At 34.3% G+C, this 26,230-nt stretch overlaps 1 protein-coding gene across 17 annotated transcripts in view; it reads left to right on the top strand.

The window, feature by feature from the left end:
- The window catches only part of LCORL (ligand dependent nuclear receptor corepressor like), a 169,044-nt gene that overhangs the window by 54,374 nt on the left and 88,440 nt on the right, over nucleotides 1–26,230 (top strand). For 9 of the 17 annotated variants that reach the window (XR_010942934.1, XM_067735616.1, XM_067735614.1 and 6 more), the window contains exons 3-4: nucleotides 7,988–8,067; nucleotides 8,963–9,092. Coding sequence is in view for 15 of the 17 variants with exons in the window: in XM_067735616.1 (XP_067591717.1) it covers nucleotides 7,988–8,067; nucleotides 8,963–9,092 (210 nt within the window). In the remaining 2 variants the exon portion in view is untranslated. Of the gene's footprint in view, nucleotides 1–824; nucleotides 905–978; nucleotides 1,023–3,256; nucleotides 5,537–7,987; nucleotides 8,068–8,962; nucleotides 9,093–10,562; nucleotides 10,610–26,230 lie in introns of those variants that run through there. The other 8 variants (XM_067735610.1, XM_067735609.1, XM_067735612.1 and 5 more) reach the window with 5 other exon arrangements.

The following is a 26,230-nucleotide window of genomic DNA, read 5'->3' as shown; positions in this document are numbered from 1 at the left end:
TAAAACCAGAGAATCTAATACTATTTTATAGTTAGTTATATAAGTTATATTAGCTTTCCTCAATGTGTACACAGAGACTTATCCAAGTGTACAGGCATACCTCAGAGGTATTGCAGGTTCAGTTCCAGACCACTGCAATAAAGAGAATAATGCAATAGAGTGAGTCACATGAATTTTTGGTTTCCCAGTGCATATAAATTTTTTGGTTTCTACAGTTATGTTTACACTATACCGTAGTCTATTAAGTGTGTAATAATAGCATTATGCTAAAAAACAATGTATGTACCTTAAGTTAAAAAAGACTTTATTGCTAAAAAATGCTAACTGTCACTTGAGCCTTTGGCAAGTTGTAATTGTTTTGCTGGTGGAGGGTCTTGCATTGATGTTTATGGCTGCTGACTCATCAGGGTGTTGGTTGCTGAAGATTAGGATGGCTGTGGTGATTTCTTAAAATAAGACAACAATGAAGTCTGCCACACTGATTGACTCTTCCTTTCACAAACAATTTGTAGCATTCAGTGCTATTTGGTAGCATATTAGCCACAGTAGAACTTCTTTCACAATTGGAGTCAGTCCTCTCAAAACCTGCCATTGTTTTATCAACTAATTTTATGTGATATTCTAAATCCTTTGTTGTCATTTCAACAGTCTTCCCAGCATCTTACCAGGAGTAGATTCTATCTCAGGAAACCACTTTCTTTGCTCATCCATAAGAAGCAACTCCTCATCCTTTGAAGTTTTATCATGAGTTTGTAATGATTCAGTCACATTTTCAGGCTCCACTTCTAATTCCAGTTCTCTTGCTATTTCCATCACATCTGCAGTTACCTCCTCCACTGAAGTCCGGAGCCCTTCAAAGTCATCCATGAGGGTTGGAATCAGCTGCTTCAAAACTCCTGTTAATGTTGGTATTTTGACCTCTTCCCATGAATCATGGATGTTCTTCATGGCATCTAGAATGGTGGATCCTTTCCAGAAGGTTTTCAGTTTACTTTGCCCAGATCCATCAGAGGAATCACTATGTATGGCAACTATAACCTTATGAAATGTTTTTCTTAATGATTCCTGGTCAGTGGGCTGCAGAGTGGATATTGTGTTGGCAGGCATGAAAACAACATGAATCTTGTTGTACATCTCCATCAGAGCTCTTAGGTGATCAGGTGCATTATCAACAAGCAGTCACATTCACATTTTGAAAGGAATTTTTTTTTCTGAGCAGTAGGTCTCAACAGTGAGCTTAAAATATTCAGTAAACCATGTTGTCAACAGATGTGCTGTCATCCAGGCTTTGTTGTCCCATTCATAGAGCACAGGTAATGTGGTAAATGAGGACTTTTGGAATGGTAAATGAGCATTGGCTTCAACTTCAAGTTGTCAGCTGCATTAGCCCCTAACAAGAGAGTCAGTCTCTCCTTTGAAGCTCTGAAACCAGTCATTGACTTCTCCTCTTTAGCTATGAAAGTCCCAGATGGCATCTTCTTTCTATATGCGACTGATTTGTCTGAATTTTAAATCTGCTGTTTAGTGTGGCCATCTTCATTGATTATCTTAGGTAGATCTTCTGGATAACTTGCTGCAGCTTCTACATCAGCACTGTTGCTTTACCTTGCACTTTTATGTTATGGAGATGGCTTCCCTCCTTAAACGTCATGAACCAATCTCTGCTAGCTCCAAACTTTTCTCCTGCAGCTTCTTCATCTCTCTCAGTTTTCAATGAAGAGAATTAGGGCCTTGCTCTGGATTAGGCTGTGGCTTAAGGGAATGTTGTGGCTGGCTATCCAGACCACTAAAACTTTCTTATCATTCATGTGTTCACTTTTAATTTCCTTTAAGAACTTTTCCTTTGCATTCACAGCTTGACTGTTTGGCACAAGTGGCCTAGCTTTCAGCCTGTCTCAGCTTTTGATATGCTTTCCTCACTAAGCTTAATCATTTCTAGCTTTTGATTTAAAGCGAGAGACTTGCTGCTACTCCTTTCACTTGAACTCTTAGAAGCCACTGTAGGGTTATTAATTGGCCTAATTTCAATATTGTTGTGTTTTAGGGAATAGGGAAGCCCAGCAAGAGGGAGAGATGTTGGGGACAGGCCAGTTGGTGGAGCAGTCAGAACACACACACAAAGAATATACAATGGAAAAAAGACTGTCTCGTCAGCAAGTGGTACTGGGAACGTTAGACAGCCGCATGCAAATTAATGAAGTTAGAACACGTCCTCACACCATACACAAAAATAACTCAAAATGGCTTAAATACTTAAATATAAGAAATGACACCATAAAATTCCTAGAAGAGAACATAGGCAAAACATTCTCTGACTTAAATCCTACCAGTGTTTTCTTAGGTCAGTCTCCCAAGGCAATAGGAATAAAAGCAAAAATAAGCAAATGAGACCTAATCAAACTTAAAAGCTTTTGTACAGCAAAGGGAACCATAAGCAAAACGAAAAGACGACTTAGACAGAGTGGGAGAAAATATTCGCAAATGATGTGACCGACAAGGGCTTAATTTCCACAATACACAAACATCTTATATAACTCAACAACAACAAAAAAAACCCAGTTGAAAACTGGGTAGAACACCTAAATAGATATTTCTCCAAAGAAGACATACTGTTGGCCAACAGGCACATGATAAGATGCTCAGCATCACTAATTATTAGAGAAATACAAATCAAAACTATAATTATGTACCACCTCAGACCAGTCAGACTTTTTTCTTAAAAAGTTACAATTAACAAATGGCTGGAGAGGGTGTGGAGAAAAGGGGGAACCTTCCTATACTGTTGCTGGGAATGTAAGTTGGTGCAGCCACTGTGGAAAACAGTATAGAGGTTCCTCTAAAAACTAAAAATAGAGTTGCCATATGATTCTGCAGTCCTACTCCTCGGCATACATCCAGACAAAGCTATAATTCAAAAAGGCACACGCGTCCCTATGTCCATACCAGCACTATTCACAATAGCCAAGACAAGGAAGCAACCTAAATGTCCATTGACAGATGAATGGATAAAGAAGATGTACATATATACAACGGAATATTACTCAACCATAAAAAAGAATGAAATAATACTATTTGCAGCAACATGGATGGACTTAGAGATTATCATACTAAGTGAAGTCAGAAAGGGAAAAACAAATACCATATGATATCACTTATATGTGGAATCTAAAATATGACACAAATGAACTTATCTATGAAATAGAAACAGACTCACAGACATAGGGAACAGACTTGTGGTTGCCAAGAGGGAGTGGGTGGGGGAGGGAGGGATTGGGAGTTTGGAGTTAGCAGACGCAAACCACTATATATAGAATGGATAAACAACAAGGTCCTATTGTATAGCCCAGGGAACTATATTCAATATCTTGTGATAAACCATAATGGAAAAGAATCTTAATATAAATATGTATAACTGAACCACTTTGCTGTACAGCAGAAATTGACACAACATTGTAAATCAACTCTACTTCAATTAAAAAAAGAACACACATAGAACATTGATTAAGTTTGACAACTTATATCGGCACAGTTCTTGGACCCCAAAGCAGTTATAATAGTAATGTCAAAGATCACTGATCACAGATCACCATAGCAAATATAATAATGAAAAAGTTTGAAATGTTGTGAGAATTACCAAAATGTGTGACACAGAGACACAAAGTGAATAAACGCTGTTGGAAAAATGGCATTGATAGACTTGCTCAGCACAGTGTTGCCACAAACCTTCAATTTGTAAAAAAATGCAATATCTGCAAAGTGCAGTAAAGCAAAGTGCAATAAAACAATAAAACTGCCTTATACGGTTGGACTACAGTTTGTTCACCTATTTGAAAGACCTGCTCACTTCCTAGGTTTGGCAATTATGAATAAACCTACTATAAACATATGTGTGCAAGTTTTTGTGTGAACATACATTTTTAACTCACTTGGTTAAATACCTAGGAGCACCATTGCTGGATCCTTTGGAAAGGAAAGACTCTGTTTAGCTTTGTAAGAAGCAGACTATCTTCAAGAGTGGCTGTACTATTTTGTGTTCCCACCAGCAGTGAATTTAGGTTCCTTTTGCTCTACATCCTCACCAGCATTTCATGTTGTCAATGTTTTGGACTTTAACCATTTTAATAGGTGTGTAGTGGTATCTTGTCGTAATTTGCATTTCTCTGATGGCATGTAATATTGAGCACCTTTTCACATGCCTGTTTACTATCTGCATATCGTCTTGGGTGAGGTGTCTGTTCAGACAGGCTTTGGCGTCAAGAATGAGTTAGGAAATATTTCCTCTGCTTCTGTATTCTGGAACAGATTATAGAGAAACCATTTGGGCTGGTGCTTTCTGTTTTGGAAGGCTATTAATTATTGATTTGATTTCTTTGATAAATGCCTGTTGAGGTTACATATATTTTTGTGTGTGAGATATGGTAGATTGTGTCTTTCAAGAAATTTGTCCATTTTATCCAAATCTGTGGGAAACTAATGTTGTCCATAATATTCTTTTGTTACTCTTTTAATGTTCATAGGGTCAGTAGTGATGGCCCATCTTTCATTTCTGATATTTTCTCTTTTTTTCCTGGTTAGCCAGGCTAGAGGTTTATCATTTTATTGATCTTTAAAAAATCAGCTGATCCTAATTTTTTAAAAGGTATAGAATATAAACTGGAAGGATATATTGCAAACTATTAATCGTTATCTCTGGATGATGGGATTATGAATAGTTTTTCTTTTCTCCTTTGTACTTTCAATATAGTTAATATGTAGTTTCATAATGAAAAATTATTTTTTAATTATATTGCCTACTGTTATGTATCTTTTAACAAAGTTATAATCAGTTTTTATGACCTTAATGAAAAATCTAGTTTCAGTATTCTCCTTTTTCACTTTTCATTGAACTTTATCTTTAGGAACTCCAAATTTATTTTCTGTGGCTTGAGGGTACTGAAGAGAATAAAAACATTAAAAAGAAGTGTGATTAGTTAAAAGAAAATGAAAGTAACATCTACTGGACTTCTGTGTTTTGTGTATGTTCTTAATTAATTTTTACTACAGCCTTAAGATGCAATTATTATTATCCTCATTGTACAGTGAGGAAATTGAAGCTCAGAGAAAGTGACTAGCCCAAGGCTACATCTATCAATAGTATGTGGAAAGACCGTGGTTCACTACAAGGCTCTCTAATTTCAAAGACTGTTATCTTTCCCAGATAAATCAGGTGAATGATTGGAGCCAGACTTTGACCACAAGAATATGTATATATGGTGGAAAGGTTGATTTTTATCATTCATTTACTATCAGTTTCATATATGACATTGCCTTTTATTAATAAGGTTAGTTGTATAAGGTACATATTTTGACCCTTTTTGAGCTTATACCTTCATGTATTAAAGTTTCAAAATGAGAGACAACTTATTTTAGAGATGAATATCTGAATCATTGTCAAATTTTGTTTGAGAGATAAAATGAATGTGTTTTGTTGTAGTGCTTATTTAATTTTTATGACCTGAAAGGACAACCTGGACAGAGGGAGAAGTCTGGCCTCCAGGTGATTTTTCAAAATCGCTTTTCCTATATATAAAAAAAGTATACCATCATCATTTATTTGGACTGAAAATTAAAAGCTGCTATATACAGAGTAATTACTAAATATTTTTAAGTAAATTCATAGATTTCTGAACCCAGTAACATTTAATGGCATTTATGTAATCATTGATTATTCAATGCCATTTGTTTAACTATGTAGGCATTTATTTTAATTGAATTTCCTTGAAGAACTTCACCTAAAATAACTAAAATAAATGAGGATAATCTCAGCATGCCCAATTTTATTTTACAACTGGTAATGGTCTTAATTAACCCAAAGTTGTTGTCCCTTGAGTCAATATATTTATCACTGAAACTTTATGAAACCTTTCAGTGATTTTTCAGAAATACCTTTTCCAGACCTACCAGCTATTTTTCAAAAATCCCAATGCTGGATTCCTTTCATAGTCCCTATTCATGAGGCCATAATTTTTAAAAGCAGTAAGATTTCCTTGATCTATCAAAATTATGTTATGCTTAGCATATGAGTCAAGTTTTTGCTACAGTAATGCTACATAACAAACAGCTCCAAAATCTGTTTCATGTTTATGGGTGACCTTATTCACTGGAATCTAGGCTGTGGATGGGGATAACATCTCATGATTCCATGTTCCAGACTGAAGGATTAATGGCTTTACGGGCCAAGTTCTTCTGATGTTGGATGGTGGAAATTCAAGAGAATTGGGGAAATTTGCCATGCCTTTAAAAGCCTCTGCTTAGAATGGTATACTGTCACTTCTTCTATATTCATTTCATTGGTCAGAAAGCTGTGCCTCGCTCTCTGTAAGAGACACTGCACAGTCCTATATTCAAGAGTGTGAATCTATGCTTCTGTTGTACTGACTGGGTGAAAGGTTGGAGAAAATTATGAACCTGCATAACTACAATTCTGGGTTTTTAACTGTATAGGTTATGTAAACCTTTTCATTTGTCAGGTTGTTTACAAAAAGTGATCAGTTTTCTTAAGCAGATATTCAATTAAAATTTGTCTTCTTCAAACTAACCTTATTAAATATATGTGTGATAGTACAGGATTTAAAAAATAATGACTAGCGACTCTACCTCGTTAATAATTCACCTCTGCATGATGTTTTGCAGTTTATGAAGTATTTTCATATTTTTAAAATTTGATCACAAATAAGTTAGGTGATGGGATCCTTATTTTACAGATGTGGAAATTAAAACGAAACCTTTGTGGCTTGGCAAGGCTACAAATAATAAGTTCCATTCCAGATTTTTGGAGACTTCAAATCCAGTCATCTTTCCATTACTCCATACTGGATCTTATGTTCCCATTCCCTCCTCTTTCCAAGCTTAAATAAATAAAAGGAATATTTCTGGAGCACTGCCAAAATCAAAGGAAGCTATCACTTTATATTCCAGCAAATTATATTATCTTCTATTCTGACCTATATATCTGGATTAATGCAAGAGTATCCCACGGGCTAAACCTAAGTAGTATTTATTCATTATCATTCCAGAAGGATGAGTTTGTTTCCTGTGTAGTTTAGCAGAAAACATGTATTCAATTTCATTATGTATTTCAAAAGTATAAGAGAAATTACTGTGGTATACCAGTGCTTTTCAAATTAGTTCCAATGTAGCTGCCTCAGATGATAATAGTTTATGTATTTGAGGTTCTGTGTATGAATTTATTTGGGACAAGAAATTGGAGGGAATTTCTATTGCAAGGAGTAAATTTGAAAAATCACTGTCTATACCAAGTACAGTTAGGATGGCAATGTTATTATATCTTCATAAAATTCCTTCATTAGAAAATGTTTTCCACGAACTCACTAATATATTACAACAGTTGGATTATAAGGAACATTCTTGTGAAAAAAATCCATGTTTGGTATTGAATAATAATAACTTGTTTACTTGCTTTTTGCTCTCACTCTTGCAACAAAGCCTTTAGCACGTAATGAAAATCTGATCTGACTTCTTAGCAGTGGATTTCTACTTTTTTCTTGGATAGCATTCCATATTCTCAAATCTGTAGGCTTTTCTGGTGCTTTATTCTATTTCTCTGTTTTATGTTGTCTTTCATGATGTGCAAAATTTATTCCTTTATCCCCATATCTCCCTGTTTGTTCTGACTTCTTTCATAGTGAAAATAAAAATTAATAGACAATGATAAATTGAATCTTTCAGAAGGCTAGATGATACTTAAAATTCTATTGTTGGAAAATTAATTTATAACCAGCTCATTGTTCTTGCTACTTTGTCTGATAATAGTGCAAAATTACTCTCTGTATTTCTTTCTAGATGTCACCAGTTTAATTTTGGGGGGGCCTTTTCCCCTTACTATTGCAGCTAGCTTTTTTATATGAGCCATTGCTATGGCGAGTGGTAATTTTATTTGTTTTAATAAAGTTAGTGTATTTAATCAATATTTTTCCCTCTTTTGAAGACTGTGAACCAGAAGAGCTGACTGACTGGTCTATGGATGAAAAATGTTCATTTTGTAACCTACAGAGAGAAGCAGTCAGTGTAAGTTTTAGTGCTAATGAAATTATGTCTAAACTAATTGCACAATTGTAACACAATTTTTTAAACTTAATTTGTTCTGAGAATTTGTGACTTACAGTGAAATTTAAATACTTGATTTTGGTAATGAGAAGAATATTTTAAAGTCTTATGTTAGAAGTCTAACATTTAGCTTAACTTGCAGGTAAAAATCCCAACAACATTCTCATCTTTTTTGCTCATTTCACATTTCTTTCTTAAAGCTCTTTGACTCATAAAGTTCAGTTCAGATCTGTTTTGTATTTAGGTAGACACGGGTGAGCCGAGTTTGGTCTGAGACCACCCTGTAGTCTGATTTCTTAGGAATCAGTGGTTGGAGGATAATGTAGTACTACGTTTTAGCCTTTTACTTTCTCATGAAGTCTTTTGGATATCATAATTATCTCCTGTGAAATGATTAATTATTAGTTTCTACTGTAAACAGGGCATAAAATAGACAAGCAGCATCTTCTTGCATGGTGGGAAGTCCTAATTCTTTATGTACTGTTGTGGGAAGGGCTGAGAAGAAATGGGAATTTGAGAACTTGCACCCATTTTGGTCAGATTAGTGGATAAACATATCTGCTTTGTTCTTAAAACTCTCATTACTGGCATGCTATATAGTGAGTTTATTTAACAATATATTTTATCTGCCCCCACCCCCTTTTTGACAATAGTTTTGCTAAGGAATAAGGCTAGTTTGTCCCTCTATCAAAGATAAATTTCTTTTTTCCCGACTCCTTTCTCAAATCTTATGTTCTGTATATAATTTGACATATTTAAAAGATAAAAAAATAAACAGAATTTTTTTGCCATTTTAAATGGAGCCCCATGTTTAAATAAAAAGTGATTTTTTTATGTTGTTTTCTTCTAATTTTAGGATTGTATACCATCTCTTGATTCTTCACAGTCGACACCAACAGAGGAACTATCATCTCAGGGCCAGTCCAACACTGAAAAGATTGAATGCCAAGCAGAAAATTACCTAAATGCACTCTTTCGAAAGAAAGGTAATATTGATATACTTTGTCGTTTAAAATTTGCAATAGACATCTAAAATGTTTGAATTTTCTCTCACACAAGTTTTTAATATGTCAATCTCTACTCCATTCTTGATTATTTCCTTCTTTGTCCTTAGTTTTTCTTCATATTTTTAGGGACATTAGGATTTGCAATCACTGTAGAGCTGTCTTCTATTAGGCTTTCCTTTTCACCATTCTATTCTCAAATCTCTCCCTGACTTTATTTTCTTAATCTACTATAGGCAGAAGAAAATTTTATATGCTTCTGGTCTTCCTTATTTTGTTTCTGACTTCAAAAGTTCTTTTGTGTTCAATAAGTGATAGATATAATATATTGCAAAGCTGTTTTTAGAAATGTAACAGTTAAATCATTTATCAGCCAGGTCGGTAGTATATTTGCTGGCTTGAGATTTCAGTGTTTCTTTGATAGCTTGAATGTGCTTACTTGACATTACAATGTCAGTGTTGTTCTTTGCTTCCTGTCTATCTAAACATTAAATCCAAATTAGGGCTGTTTTCACTTGTTTTCTTGCTTTGATACACATGTATCAGGCAGAAGTTATTTTTATATCTTAAGTTACTTGAGAAAAATACAGAAATATAGACCCTTCCATTTTTTGTTCTTGGCCATTTGCGCAGTAGTAAAGTGTCTTAATTTTTATCACATAGACCTTTGGAATAAGTCATGGTGCAGGGGGAATGAAGGATGGTGGTGGGAGGATCACTGTACCTCCCAGCTTCCTGAGATTGGGGAAAACATTACTGTATTTTCATCTAAGTATTGATAGTGCTTTTACTCCTCTTTTGAATTAGGTAACATCAGATATTTTCTGTTAAAACAGATGACTTACAGGTTTTAATCTATAATGTTGAATATAGTCCTCACCTTTGAGAAAGGAAGCTTTTGTTTAGTCTTACTGTTACGAGTTCTTTTATGTGTTGAAATATGAAAATCCTCTGATGAGAAGAACCATTAGTATATTAAAAGGCCTAAAGTTAAGAACTATATATTTTTTTAAGTGCAGGGGACTGAAAATCTTTTCCTGTGTGTTACCAAAGTACTTAGTATTGAGAAATTGGCAGTATCTTTAAAAAACAAATTGTTTTCTTAAAATTTTCTTTATGAACCAATATAAAAATTATTTACATGATTTCTTTAAGAATTTTATATTAACTTAGAAAATTTTATTCTGTCTTTATATTTACATTTATAAGAATTATGTTATCAGACTTACATCACTAAGAGAGCTGGAGAAAATGTATGCATTTACACACATGCATGCAGTAAGTTTCACTCACCTTAGAACTTACTCAGTCGCCTCCTCCTTTGAATAATTTGTAATGGTAGTAGGTAGAAATTAATCAATAATAATGACTTTTAGTATTTGATAGTATGGAGTTAGCCTGTGCTCCATTGCCCTGTTAAGAGTAATCAGTAAAAACTTGGTACTATTTCAGCTGATTCAAGCATCTGGGTCTCCAAGAGGTCTCCTACCAATGGTTGGGTGAGTGTTCATGGATATTTAGTGACCTCTCCATTTGGGGATTTTTTTGGTTTTCTTCAAGATCTTTGAAGGATCACAGAGTTTTTAAATGAAAGATTCTTATTAGTAGTATTTTTGCTTTACTTCAGGTCTTCAGTATTTTTGTCTTTGTTAATTTCTTTATTTGTAGTCCCTCATCACTTTCCAGATTTAATTAAACATAAGGACTTCTCTACTTGTTTACTTGGTTTTGTTTCTGTTGTTTGTTTTTAATTTCTTTGAATGAAATCATTTTCGAGATTTCCAATATGGTCTGAGCAGGATGAGACTAGAAGATAATAACAGTATCTTTTAAATGGTTTTAACTCCTTTGTTTGTGTATTTGTTTATTTATTTAGTAAGTTCTTTTAACTTTACTTTGAAATAAAAGGCAAAAAATGTGTTTTTAAAGATAGGAAATTCCGAGTATTCGGAAGCAAATAAAATGCTAATAAAGCATCTTGTTAGTGAAGTTTTTATTTGATTCCTGAAAATTTCTCAAACTTGGTCATTTATAGGAGTGCTGCATATTAATAGCGTTAGTATTACTGATACTTTAAATCTGTTGCTTAGTTTGAGGAGCATAAGCATGTGATCATCTTGCCAAAACGTAGAGAAATCTTCTAATATCCCTATTGTAGCTTGTTTATTATCTTTCTTAACTATAGTTTTATGGAAGTTGATGATGTAAGCTGCTGTTATTGAGAACTCACACTTAGGATAATTAAGATGGTTGATGTCATCAATTATGATTGAACACTAAGTCCGTTTTGTGACTTACCTCATTTAATCTCAAAACACTGTTAAGAGATAGGTACTCTTGTTATCGCTTTAACAGACTGAGATAATGAAGCTCAGAGAAGTTTTGTGTTGTGAACGTTTGAATCCTTGGAAGGAATTTTAAAAGGTCAAAGATTTTCTATGTGAGGAACACTTAGATTCTAAGTATTAAGTAGAAAATCATTCCTGTTTTCTACTACTTAGCAGCCTAGAATTAGTATTATTTTAATTGAATTAGGCAGGCTAGAGAGGACCTATGAGACATACAGAGCATTCCATCTTTGCTTTATATGAACATGAACAGCTTTAGTGATTAGTTCCCTTATAGTATTTAATAATTGGAGAAAACTTATTACTTAATCTAAATACAGTTTGGACTATCCCTTATAATTAGAAGCCAGTCAAAAATACTCTTGTAGGGTTGAGTAAGTACAGTCAGGGGAGTGGATATTTTAGTGCAGAGATGAACTTTTAACTAATTTTATATATTCTTTACTTTAGAAATGTTTCAAAATTGAGTTCCTTCTAGAGGTTAACCTAGACAATTGTCTAGAATGCTAGAGTAGAATGAAACCTCCATGATAGTAGGGACTTCTGTTTTGTTAATTGCAGAATCCTCAGTATCTGGAATAGTACTTGTCACATCTTAGATCTTCAGTAAGTATTTTTGAATGAATAAATGAGTACTAAGATAAACTGTCCATATATCTTGCAGTTTCTCTACGTATTCAGTGGTATTAGTACTTATTTGTTTTATTTGAAGAAGAAAATTATTTAGCGTGTATGTATTGTTTATCTTTTCCTACTTTGTACTTAAGTATATTGCTGTGTATAGCCTGAATATCAGTCAGTTTATTTGTTTTGAAATGTGGGTAAACATAGGCATATAGATATAAAATGCCTTTTTTGAAGCTGTCCCCATAGGATATGAACTAAACTGTTTTGACTTTGGCTTCACATTCTCTGATCACCTGAAGCAGTGTAAATCACTGGCTTACGATTCAGGAAGATATCTCATCTTTTATTTTTCAGTTAAAGAAGGCTACTTGACTAAATTGGACAGATAGTATGCACGTTGTAGCTGAATGAATCATACTGCTAAGTGTATATAACAAAATAAAGCCTTCCTTCATCAAAATATAATGTTTTTCCTACTTTATCTTTTACCCCCCCACACACACATTGAGCATTCATGTAACTACTATTCTGGCCTTTCCTTTTCGAAGACCTTGGTATATAGTTGAAAGCTGCTATTAACCAACCTTTCCCCCTTAAATTAATTGTTAGCTAGGTTTTATATAAAGTTTTTCATGGCTCTTTTGAACACAGATCCTTTTCCTTTTAAACTTTTAATTTTTAAGCTCTATAATACTGCATGAAATAAATATTAATACTGCTTATTAATTAATTGGATTATGACTGATACTAAAAACGTTTGACTTCTTAGAAACAGGAGTGTTAAGATTGCTTTTCTCTAAATGCAGGTATCCTAGAATGACTATGTAAATTTGACCTGATTCATTCAGGCCCTAAGCATTTCTTATACAAATGTGCCTTTGTGATAACAGGTGGTCATACATTGACTTTTTCTTTATATGTGGGCTGCCTTTTTAGAACTCTTAGGGAACTGTATGTTAGTGTCATAAAATAATCCACATACCATTATGAGCCACAATCCAGAGGTATCCTTGAAAAGATTTTTCTTATTTTGCCATGTAGAGGATATGAATAAAATTCTAAGAACACACTTAAAATTATAACTATTTAAGATTTTAAGCATTTCTGTTAAAATCACCTTTCTGCCTGCAACACCATCCATAGCAGGAATTGAAGGCCGACTATCAGGTCATTCATTCATCATCACATGGATTCTTATCTCCTTTTGTCTTTTTTAATCTCTAATTTGACCCAGTCATTTACACCTTTACAAGCACCCAAATTTTCTCCACTGTGTTTTCTGGAACTTGTGGTCTTTCATCAGCAATCCCCTATATCCTCAGTCTTTTCTCTTAATGTTCCCTTTACTTTATTGCTTTAAGTGAAACCTATATATTCATAAAAGATGCTTTTGTAGACCTTTCCCTTGCTGGATGTTTTTAATTCCTTGCTTTATGTAATATGGGGGTGATAAAATTAACAAGCAACTTCTGAGATCTTTATAGCTGCTTTCCAATCATTTATTTGCCATCCTTACTGCAAACCCTGAGCTTGTTTGGAATATCTAAATATTCCATCCATATTATCATGTTGCACACCTCTACCAGCCTTTTCACTTTCTTCCTCCCATCTTAGTTCTTTGTGACTTCAAGTTCTATGTAACTGTTAGGTTCTACATTCTGGCCTCTCAGTTACTTGACCTCTTCATTTCCAATGATCTTTTCCTCCATTCCACTCCAACCACCTTTCCCATGATCATCCCTAGACCTTTGCCACCTCACAAAAATAATTTCAACCATCCCTATTTCTACTACCATTTTATTTCAGTAGTCATCCCAGTATTTTTTTTAACCTCCTTGCAGCCCCCAATCTATTGACCATACCACTTCTCACTGTTACTGTCTTACGACTTCACGTCTCTCCTTACTCAGCTCAGATACTGTGCTCAATCGCTGTAATTATCTTTCTGTAAAATTTTAACTCCCTTGCTTCTCTTTTCCTTTGTCATATTTGCTTGTCAGAACCTTATCTGTGTTTTAACCCTATTCTCAATATCTTACACACTTACCCTGGAACAGCTGAACTTGACTAAAGTAAAACACCCTATTATGCTGACTTTCTAAGTCTCACCTAGTCCCTTTCCTCTGTTACAGGTGGTGGTTTTATATCCTTCTCAAAAGTTCACAACTAAAAATTGTGCTTCCTTTTTGTAGCACAATCACCTTCTAACATATTATATAATTTACTTATTTTTATTGTTCATTGTCTTATTCCTTTTGCTAGAATATAAGCACTATGAAGAATTAGATTTTTGTATTTTTGCCTGCTGAGATATCTCAAGCATCTGACAGGTAGTAGATAATTATTTTCTGTACTTTTACCATCTTCACTTCTCAACTCCCCTTTTCTTTTCAACCCATCCCAATTAGACTTTCTTTTCTACTACAACATTGAAATTGTTTTATCAGTTTCATTGGTAATTCCATCTTGTACTATTCAGAGGAAAGTTATTAGTTCTCACCTTATTCAGCTTTTCAGCATCAATTGATAGGGATGAGCACTTCCTTAATCCTGGTTTCTAGGAAACTATATTCTTTTAATGTTTTCCTTGTCTTGCAGATTACTTCTTTCACATGCTCCTTGCTGCTTTTTGTCTTTTTTACCTTTAAATATTGAAGAGCCTAGGAGTTAGTCCTCAGTTGTCTTTTCTTCTCAGTATGCCTTCTCTTACTTGATGGCATCATTTCATCCAGTGGGTTTAACTACGATGTATGTGTTGATGACACCTGAATATTATAGGATTATATCTAATCCTAATCTTTTCTCTAGCTTTACTCTCTTATATCTGTCCACTTGGTGGTATTCTTCAGTAGAATATTCAGTAGCCATCTCAGAATGACCTATCTAAAACAGAACACTTGACTTTACTCTCCCCAAACCTTCCCCTGCCCCAGCCTTTCCTATCTTAGTAAAAAGTATCACCCTTGACCCCAGTTGGTCAGTCCCCAAGCTAGGAGCTTTTCTTGATTCCTCAGTATCCTGTATACCCACAGTCAACCTATCATCAACTCCCATTGGTTCTACCTTCAAACCATTTCCATAGCTGCCATCCTAATCCAAGGCACTTCATCTCTGGCATATACTACTTAAAGAGCCTCCTAACTGGTGTCTCTTCTTCTACTTTTCTCTTCCCTACCAATTCATTTTTTCTACACAGAAGGCAAAATGATATTTCTGAAGCCTAAACCAGGACATTATTCCTCTGCCCAAAAGCTTCCAATGGCTTTGCATGTCACTGAGAGTAAAATCTATCAAAAATTCAATCTACATGGCCTACTTCTGCCTCCTCTTTAGCCACATCTCTTATTGTTTATTCTTTTGCAGACTCTGGCTTTTAGCTTTTCCTCAGATGTGCTAACCTTATTCCCACCTTAGGGTCTTCCTACTTGCTGTTGCTGTTACCTCTGTCTGGAATCCTTGTTTGCACTTGAGCATTGCACTCCTTCATATTATCAAACATTACCCTGGCCTGACCACTCGTTGCTCCAACCACCCCATTTATGATAATTCTTTCAGTCAGTCTCTTTCCCATCATTCTTCTTTTCATTTGTCTGTTTGTTTGTTTCCCTGACTCCTCTTTTAATATCTGTTTGTTATCTGCCACTTCTAGAATATAAGAACAATAAGACAGGGATTTTGTCTATATCTCCTCAGCACCTAGAATTATACCCGGTACAGTTAAAACTCGATAACTTAATTGAGTGCCTGTAGAAGAGGAATATTTTAAAGGTCAACAGTAATGCTTTAAAATTATGATTGTCTATCCAGTTTTTTTAAAATGTTACTTATAGCTGTAGTATGCTAGATCTTTTAGCAAAGTCTTTAATGAGTCCTTGCATGTGATAAGAAAGTTCCAATATTCTAAGATGTTCTAGGAATCAGCCCAAATAATGAAAATATAAGTGATTCTAAATTCCTTTCAGAAATGTTTAGTCATTGAATTATTCTTTCAATGGTTATACACAACTCATAACATTTTGAGGACATAATTTAAATTTTGGGGAAGCAGTGGTTCTTTCATTTATCTTTATATAATTCTTTAGAAGTTTGTCTAAATTATTTCTTTGCATATTCTAATTCAGTTGAGAAAGTGTAGTCTGTTAGGTGAGAGGGAAGACCTAATTCTCAGAAGAGATATAATTCTATTTGGGGCCCTATTTTTTGAATTACCATCTGTCCCTGGGTAGTATTTCTCCCCTGTGCTCTGTCTCTAATACTGCAGATAGTGAAATTAGCCTGTATGTGAATAAATGTAGTAATCTGTATATGCTGTTCAAACTAATGAGTACTGAATTGGAAAAAGCACTTTTTTGTGGAAGTAATAGACAGTTACTACGTGCTATTTAACTGTTTCGTAGTAATCATTTAAAAATCTTTCTAGAATATTTTTCTGATTTTCTTGAGTAACTCATGAATTCACCAGCTGTGTCATCACCTATGTGTTCTTTCATAAAATCCTGCTAATTTACTTCTTTCTTTCCCTGAGTATGACTTTCCCCAGAGCAAGACTAGCATGTTGGCCTTTATAAAACATATTTCTCGTCCATGGTTAGAGAAGTTAATTCATTCAACAACGTTCCACTAAGTTTCCTTCTATATGCCAGGTACCATACTAGTGGAAAAAAGGCAGAAAACATCCCTGTCTTCTGTGTGCTAGTGAGGGGAAGCAGACAGTAAGCAAGTAAATTCTGTTTGTGGTTGAATGTGAATGCGTGCACGCACACACACACACACACACACACCTTTCACACGTGCTGGATATAAATATATATGTAGGTGTTGTGGAGGCAAAGCAGGGAAAGGAGCTTAGGGAATGCCAGGGTAGAGGTGGGAATTGCAGTCTTATAAAGAGCAGTCGAATAACATTTGAGCAAACGCTAAAAAGAAAAAAAATAGGGTATCAAACTCAAACTACAGAAAACCTGGGGGAAATACATTTCAGGAGTTAAAGCTAATATCAGTTTTGAAAAATTATAGATCAGGCATGTAGGAGGTGATCGCCACTCCCGTTCCTCAGTTTTACAGATTATTTTCCTTTTAAGACCAAGCTAAAATTATAGCATTTAAAAGCAGATAGGGGATTTGGAGATTATTTAACTCTGTTCCTTTACTTACATACAAAGAAGTAACAGTTAAATAACTTGACCAAGCAACATGTACTATAATGTAAACAACTGATTAAATAATGTAAGATAGTTAATGATTATTAATAGTACTTAGTAAAATAATCAAAAAAGCATTTTTAAAATGTTTAATTGATTAAAGAGTTGCCTGCATGAAGTTTGATGGTAATAAAAGAGATGGAGGCTTAGTTCCTGTTGCTGTTTGGTGATGAGTAGTATTAAGTCAGAGTGAGCTGGTGAAGTATTGAACAGGTGAATTAAATGCCTAAGGTTCATCCATGTCTGAATCCATGGAACTAGCTTATCTGAACCATCAGCTGAAGCCACAGAAAAGGCACTGGGATTTTTTTTAAAACTTCTTTTAAAAATGGATGAACTATTTAAGTTCCCGTCACTTGTAGTTTTTCAGCTCCTGGTCACCCTTTAATGTGTGGAGTCTTCTCATATCATGATCAGACTCACTTGTATGAACAGACATTTTATCTGCATGATCTAAAATTTTTTTTTAAAGATTTGGTGTCAAGTATTTGTGACTCCTTTATCTTTGCCTGACAAATGATGAGCATCAAGTTGAAAGATTTTCTAATCATAAACTTCACTATGTGATGTTAACAGTTAACATTTCCATGGTCCACTTCATTAAACCCCGCCTCCTTAGCAAGATGTAAGACTTTTTGCTTTACAGTCAACATTTCTTTTAACTCCTTGAAGTTAACAGAAGAATATGCTAGGTTTGTTCATACTCCATTCACTGTTTATTGTGATACTGTTTCCCAAGCCTCATTGACTGAGAGTATCTTTTTATCAAAACACTTTCATAAGTCCTACTTCCAGAAGTGTCAAATGCATCAGCATCCCACAGCAGATATTTCATGCCAAGTGTGAAAAAGAAAAATCTGTGTCACGTGGGTATCTGTCCACTGTTCTACTTTGTCAGAATACCTGTGGCGTCCCTTGGTCCCCCAGTAGGGGCCATGAGATGGGAGATTAAGCAAATTTACTGTTTTTTTAATAGCTCTCAGTTTCTACACACCTCCTGTACTTTAAAGCATCTCTGCAAAATAGAGCATGATTCTCATGTTAAAAAATGTGTGTTTCATAATACATAATAATGTATGAGACTGCAGACCATAAGTATACACTGTACTGGTGGGCTATTTAAGAGATTTTTAAGGATAATTTTGATTCTGTGAAATGATTTCTACCTTCTTTGTCAGTTTTAAGTATTATTCCATCATATCCCTCTAAGAGTATTGATTTTAGTAGATTTTGAACTCCTTGGAGGCAAAGACTATTTTAATAATTTTTATCTTTCCAATTCCTTATAAACATTTCTTAGTTTTTTGAATAGAGTTTTGGTCAAAGACATAAATCAAAATCATAGAAGATACTCTTCAACATGTAATATATATTTGCTCCTCAATTTATGTATAATTATGCATTTTAGGGTTAAAGTGAGAACACTGCCTACATGTATGTGTGGTGGAATAACATGGCTCAGCTGCTGAACAGATTTTAGGGTACCATACAGCAGTGTGGTTCAGGGGTGTTGGCAAGGGGCCAAGCAGACACAGGCGAAGCCTGCTCAAAAGACAAGACAAAAGCAGGTTCCTGCTTTCAGTTGCTATATATTCAGGTGTCTTAAAATTTTGCTCTATGAAATATTATGTTTCTAAGATGAGGGGTTTTTTTGTTTGTTTTTTTATGAGAACTGATGTTTATACGTTTCATTCAGTCCTCCTGCTGCAAATTGTGTGTGTTTGTTAGATGCTGTGAAAATAAGGGTTTGTGTTTTTTTAAAACTTCTTGGAAAGCCTACATTTCTTAGAGGTCTGCTTTTCTCTGATTTTTATCTTTTTAAATTTTGTCGCTAAGTTTCAATTTCTTCATGTTATTTTAAATTTTTTAAATTAAACCACAATATTTGTTAGTTTGTATGCTTTTAAAACAGTGGTTATGTCTTATTATATACCTAAAAACAGCAGGTTGTTAGATGACTTCAGAGTAAAAACTACTATGACTATTCTTTTGCTTAGTTTCTTTTTAAGATGTACTTTTAAAGCATACATTTAGAAAGTTTTCATTGTCATTGTAAATAATACGTCTAAAAACTCTAATCCAGAATTCTTAAAAGTATGTTTCCTCTTGGTACTTTAGCTGTAAGACTTTAAACCTGATTGTAGTCTGCCTGCAAACTTAAGACAGCCCAATATACTGAATTGGGTGGTATTAGAATCTCAAGATCAGGACCTTTTGAGGAAAGAAAGAAAACTTAATGGCCAAGAACATTAGCTAAAGACTGAAATAGTTCATGTGTCCTGAACTGAAATAATAAGGGAGAGGGAGAAGTATGTTACTAGTCAGCTGTTTTGTTTTGTTTTTTTCCAGATAATTTTCTTCATATACTGTGGTTTTGTGGATGATAAACTATAGTGTAAAAAACACCTGAGTTATAAGCCAGCCACTGCATCAATCTACCACCTCAACTTTTTAATAAAAAGTTGAAGTTCTGTCTTGCCATAATTTTGAGTCTGTATTTTCAGTTTCTTAATCTCACATAAAGATCTTTTTTTAGTGCAATTTTTGTAGAAATAGCATTTGTTAAATATGCTCTAACACATGAACTCTCCTATCTCATTTAATATGATATAGTTATAATTCTCTTTTGAATAATTACTTATTCTCTCTGGCACTTTGGAACCTCAGTGGCTGATTAATTCTTTCTGAATTTCTCTTACAAAGATACAAGGAGTCTAGGATTCTAGCAGAGGATTTGATCAAATACTGTACTTGTGAAATGTGATAAATTAGTTTTATAAATTACCATCTCACCATTTTAAATTTACATGTAATTATGAACTGTCAGTTACAGTTTACTATTTGCTGTTGGCTAGTTGTCCATTATATTCACAGCCTGCTCAGACTGTTCTATTGATTGGAACTCATTGATTTGTTATTACCAAGTAGCGATCACCTCCTACCTTTCTCCATATGGATATATATTTGTATGTGTGTGTGTTTTCCCCCTTAAAGTGTTTTGAGTGAAGTCTTCTAAAACGTTTCTATCTTCAGTAGAAAGGGCAAAGCATAAGTTTTACCATGAAACATATATGGATTCAAATCTTGCCCTACCATACATTAGTTATATAGTTCTGATAAACTACTTACCCTTTTATGTGACTTAGTTTTCTCATATGCGCAAGAGGCATAATAATTGTGGATGCTTATTTATACTCTGTTGTCTACCCTCACCCACCAAAAAAATAGTTTTATTAAAACAAAAGGTACTAGTTTAGATTTTAGTTTGATAGGTATGCTGTGTGTTCAGTAGTAGCTTCTGATGGAAAAAAGAATATGGGCTATGGAGTCAAACCTAGATGGGTTGCTTGCTGTTTTGTTTGTTTGTTTTTTAATTAAGAAGCTGTGATATTGGGCAGCTTAACTTGGTGATATTATTGTGAAGATTAATATAATGTAAATGAAACATGCAGCTTAGTGCCATATGTATACTAGGCATCCAGTGAAGAGTAGCCCTATGGTGGATTACACTAATTTTTTTTTTTTTTGCTTTTGAGTGTACGAGAAATCGAGGCACCAGCATGTAAATGACTTGCTCTACTCATAGTATGGCATAGTAGTTAAGAGGTCAGATTTTGGATTAGACCTGGGTTCTAGTCCTGGTTCTACTACTTACTCAGCCTTGCATGACCTTAGGCAAATTTTTTAACCTCCTTAAGACTAGTTTCCATTTCTATATAATGGGAATAATTGTGGCATTTTTAAGAGGATTATTGTGATGATTAGAAGAGATAATGCATCCAAACTGACCAAGTTGTATACATTACTTATGTGCAGTTTTTCTTGTGTACCAGTTATACCTCAATAAAGTTGGGGAGGGGTGGGAAGAAGAGATAATGTAAGGACTCAGTAATCTAAAACTGCTGCTACTGTTATTTATTATCATTATCATCAGTTACTTGGAATCACAGTAAATCAAAAAAGGAAGATCACATAGGGTTTAGTTCTCAAATTAAGTCTTGTAATCATTAAGAAGATTGTCCTTAGGAGCCCATGAATTAATAACTAACATCAGGGTGTAAGGCATCATACAGTGTCAAAAGTGAGTAGTAATACTTCAGAACTGTCAGCAGTAAATATATCAATAGTACTCTTCGGGTACTTTGGGGGAGTAGAATTGTCAGGTAAACAGAATACAAATTATAACGTTCTTTGTGTTTATTTTATACAAATGAAAAGTCACTTTTTTGCTTTGGTTTCTTAGTTGATAAAATGGGGAAATGTTTGCTAAAGTGTGTTGATATATTGTTAGTCGATGTAGCATTAAGGAAGTGAAACAAAGGTAAAGGAATATTTGAAAAAAATTATTGTACAGGCATATACACCAGTCAGCCTTCAATAATCATGTGAGACACTTTGAGGTAAAATTTCAGCATGGATAGTTTGAAAAGTTAGCTAATCCTGCTAGCCATTTTTCATATTCCCTTCATGTTCTGATTAATCAGAGAACCGAAGCTAATTTTAAAATATTAACTAATAACAGAGTGAAAATCTTGTATGAATATATTTGTGTAATGAAAGGTCACATTTTCTAAAGCAAAATATAGATTATTTGGGAACTATTTATTATTTTAGATTACCTTTTGCTTCTTTAGATATGGGTAATGAAGAGTATACATTATAGTAACTAGAAATGTTAAAATACTTTTATATATATTTAAGAAAATTTATTTTTTATTTAAGCCAGCAACATGTTAAAGTGACCTGCCTTAGGGTTGCTTCTGTCTTAAATACACTAAGTTAGGCTAGCAGTGTTTCTAATGAGCAACTGGAACCATGATACTAGCCAAATATTCTAGTGAGTCTGATCATATGCTCTAATATTCTGGTATTATTTGAACTCCAAAGCCTTTTGGGTATGTTATGGCCTAGTGGATCCTGATTTACTTTGCACATACTTCATTTTTCAACTTAAAATACTCTAGAGTTCTACAAAACCATCTGTGAGCTCATGTTAAATGATGGCAATTTTTTTCATGGGAGTCTTTATCCATTTTTGTTTTTCTAAAAAGCACACTTATTGTTCTGGCAGTACTGGTTGATGTTGTTGAGGTTTGTTTGTAAAAGAAGCACTCACTTTTTGGTGGAGTAATGGTCACTGCCTACCTAGATTAGGGTATGTTTATGTACCTTTGGCATTGTCGTTTGTTGGAGTTATTGGAGTTCCAGAGTTGCAGGCCTTACATGTGTCTAGAAGGTTATAGAGATAAAACTATGGATAATATTGACAAGTCTGTGATTCTTCCTGTTACATGCACTTCTTTGACTTAATCCTTGTTAACCCTGGAAATGTTTTAGACTATTAATAGAGAACATTCCTTCATTGTTGTTGAATATTTTGTTAGACCAAAAAAAAGAAAAAACAATTACCATCATAGAGCCAGTGCTGTAAAATGGTGCTGTCCAATATCACGTGTGCATGTAGTCAGGGATTAAGTAAGGTGATCCACTGGAGTGCAGGAATTCTATTTACATTGATGTACATCCTTGATAAAATAAGACTTCTCCAATAAAGGGAACCAAGGCTCCTTGGAGAAGTGGTTGCTTCCATGGCTGGGGCTGGGAAAGTATAAAATGAATTTGGAGCACTTTGTGGTGCCAGAAAGTAAGGAAGTCTCAAAAAAAGGTAGATTGGTAGGATGCAGGTGCCAACCTGAAAGAACTGCTGATGGCTAAAGCTGGAACAATATGAGCAAAAAAATAAATAAGATAACCCATAGAATAAAATCAATATCCACTTTTTCATATTGATTTAAATAAATAAGGAAGAAGGGACAGCTCTATCTCAGAGAAGAATTCCAATTTTAAAATGTAGAAGGAATGCAGGGAATGAAAATCACCCTTAGAACACCACAGTCACAATTATTACATCCAGCAATGAGTGCTTAAATCAGTGGGCAAAAGTTTGATGAGAATCCGAGTATGTGCATATTCTAAAAGTATCTTCCCCAGTATATTAATTACAAAGGAGAAAGAGTAGCTCTGCAGTCGAGAAACCGAGCAGACACCAACTTAACCAAATGATCCAGGGTAGCATCACCAGTAGTAACAAATGTCCAGTCTTACTGGTACACCGATATGGTGCACTGAGAAATGCACATCACTTCTGTAGTATTCTTGCCAAAAATGTGTAACTTTGAACTAATCATGAGAAAGCATCAGATATACTGAGGAACATTCTCCCAAATAACTGTTTGTTACTCATCCACAATGTCTAATATCATGAAAGGAAAGACTGAGGAACTTTCACTGATTAGAGGAGACTAAGGAGAAACATGACAATTAAATGCAATGTGAGATCCTGGATTGGATTTTAGAACAGAAAAAGGACATTAGTGGGAAAACTGATAAATTCCAAATAAAATCTACAGTTTAGTTAATAGTATTGTACTGATGTTAATTTCCGGGTTTTGATAATTGGTTATATAGGAAGTTAACATTAAGAAAAAACTGGGAAAAGAATATACAGGAAATCTTTGTACTGCTTTTGAAACTTTTCTGTAGTCTAAAATTACTTTAAAATTTAAAATATTTTTTAAAACATAAAAAAAAATAAATTAACCGTTACTAATCTTTGACAGATTGACTAACAGTGGCACCCTTACTTGGGCTTTGTATCAGAAGTCCCTTGTCATATAAAGGAGACCTAGTGTTTTGGGAGAAGAGTGAGGACAAGGAGGGATTGATAATGGAGCCCTTATTCTTTGGTTTGCATTCTGAGTATTGTGATATATTATAATTTATATGGCCAGTTAAATGGATATACTTATTCTACTATGTAGTTTTATCTGAATTAAGTCTGAAAAATAGATAATACAAATGAAATAGATAATAAAAATAGATACAATAGATAAAATAAAAATAGATAATAAAAATGAAAAATACACATATTTTTAACGTGCATTCTCAGTTTTGTTAGTTGATGAGTGAATATCCAACAGAATTTGAAGAACTCTGCTCTAAAGGCATACTTTAGAGACTGATTCTTCCAAAGTCCAAAATTGATGAGCTGAACTTACAAAGAACATTTAATTGCTAAAAAGCCTAACAAGGAAAGTTGTAGTCACAGGGGAGTTGGACTTTGGCTTTAACAAGGCTAGGGGATTCACAAATACCATGGTCAGATCATGGCTTTAAAGAGGCAAAAAAACAGGAGAAGCAGGAAGGGTAAGGAGGGGCAAAAGGATTAAATAGCAGCATTAAGCTGTGGTAGACCATGACTTTTAGTAAAGCTTCAGGTAGGCTTTAAGAAATGAAACTTAGAAGTATAACTGGGGTGCAGCTATCCCTTAGCTTCCCCCCAAAAAAAACCCCTAAAATGTTATAAAAGGCAGAGATCCTATGGTTATGTGTTCTCCATGTTCCTCTTGTCTGGCAGATTCCTCATTTTACATGGGCAGTTGAGACAGTCAAATCTGTGGAATAAAAAGGAGCTTCAGGAAGTCCATGTCCACTCATTTGATCCTTGATTTTATATTTATCCTTTGCAGTGCATGTTCAGTAGTGGCATAGTAAACCAAAGTGAAAGCAACATAAGCAGTGTCTAAGTCTGCATTCTTTTCTGCCTTTGAACCAACTAGCTCATAAGACTTCCAGAAAAAAAAAAAATTATTTTTTGGTAATAATTCCTTTCAGTGACTGTTCAGAAACCTTTTGTGCGAAGTGTGAGAGAGTAAAGGGATGTCTTCTCATTCTTATTTTCCTATGCCCTATAAAAAAAAATTAAGAAAACCAAAACCAAAACCAAAAAAGGTTAATAACTCATTGCTCAGCTGTTAATGCTGCCCTTTATTCCCTTTGAAGTGTGAAGCATCGTTTATTTATGAAATTCATTGTTACCTTGTTGTGGTACCATTGTAGATCCCTGAATAGGTAAATGAGTAAGATACAGTGCTTAGTCTCAAGGAGGACACTGGCATGTTAATAATAGGATACAGTAGAGATAGAATAGAGAGAGTAGTTCATGTGCTCTTGATTCTCTTGTGGACTTAAACCTCGTGTACCCTACTCAGGAACGTTGAAATTGAAGACCAAATAAGCCTCAAGATACTCCTCCAAGAAATACACAATCTTTACATTTTATCCTTCCATACTGGATTGCTAACTCATAGAGAGCAGAAACTGTGTATTTTCCCTTAGTGTCTCTTTTATTACCCTGAGCAAGTATCATAGTTATTTTAGAGTCTTTTTTTTTAGAGTCTTTGATTTTTAATAACTTTAGTTATAACAATGAAGGGAGATCTTTAGTTAAAAGATAGCTCTGTGCCTCTGTAGCTATGCTGTTATTTTCTAGATAAAAAAATTTTAAGGCTTGTTATTAGTAATTTATTTGCATTTTGTTTAGAGACTCATTCCATTTAAAATTAAAAGTAAGAAAGTAAGAAAGCAACACTTGGGAGGAGCTTTTATGGCTCATATTCAGTAGGCAAGACAGAGCAAATAGTATTAGCCTTGTGAGTTGAATATTAAGCCCTCATTCTTCAGTTTTCCTTTCTGCCTGTTACTGAAGATATTCTCCATGATCTTGATCCTACTGTAGTCCTTATCAAACTTAACTCATTTAGAATAGAATTTTTACAGCCTTATTTGGGCTTTGCTATATTGTTAAATTAAAGTATTAGATTTTCTTTGGTAGGGAGTCTGGTTTTTAACACCTTTATTTTGTTTTCTGTTTGTTCTCAGGAATGCCCTAGCTTTAGCAGACCTGAAAGCTTCTCTGGAGATGTTCGTATCTCTCTGAGTGCCACATTGGTTATAGTGGGTAGTATATCTACAAGTGGATATGTTCTACAAACACTGTGGCACACTCAGCCATAATTCCCCTGTAATAATAGCCTCTGGACAGTAACTTCTAAGCTCTGTTGACGGTGACTTTGATAGGAATAAGGCATTGTCTAAACAACTA

The sequence above is a fragment of the Pseudorca crassidens genome, chromosome 4, assembly GCF_039906515.1.
Source record: "Pseudorca crassidens isolate mPseCra1 chromosome 4, mPseCra1.hap1, whole genome shotgun sequence".
NCBI classification, from domain to species: Eukaryota; Metazoa; Chordata; class Mammalia; order Artiodactyla; family Delphinidae; genus Pseudorca; species Pseudorca crassidens.
Note: the sequence above shows the minus strand (reverse complement) of the source record. Positions and strands in the feature narration are given on the sequence as shown.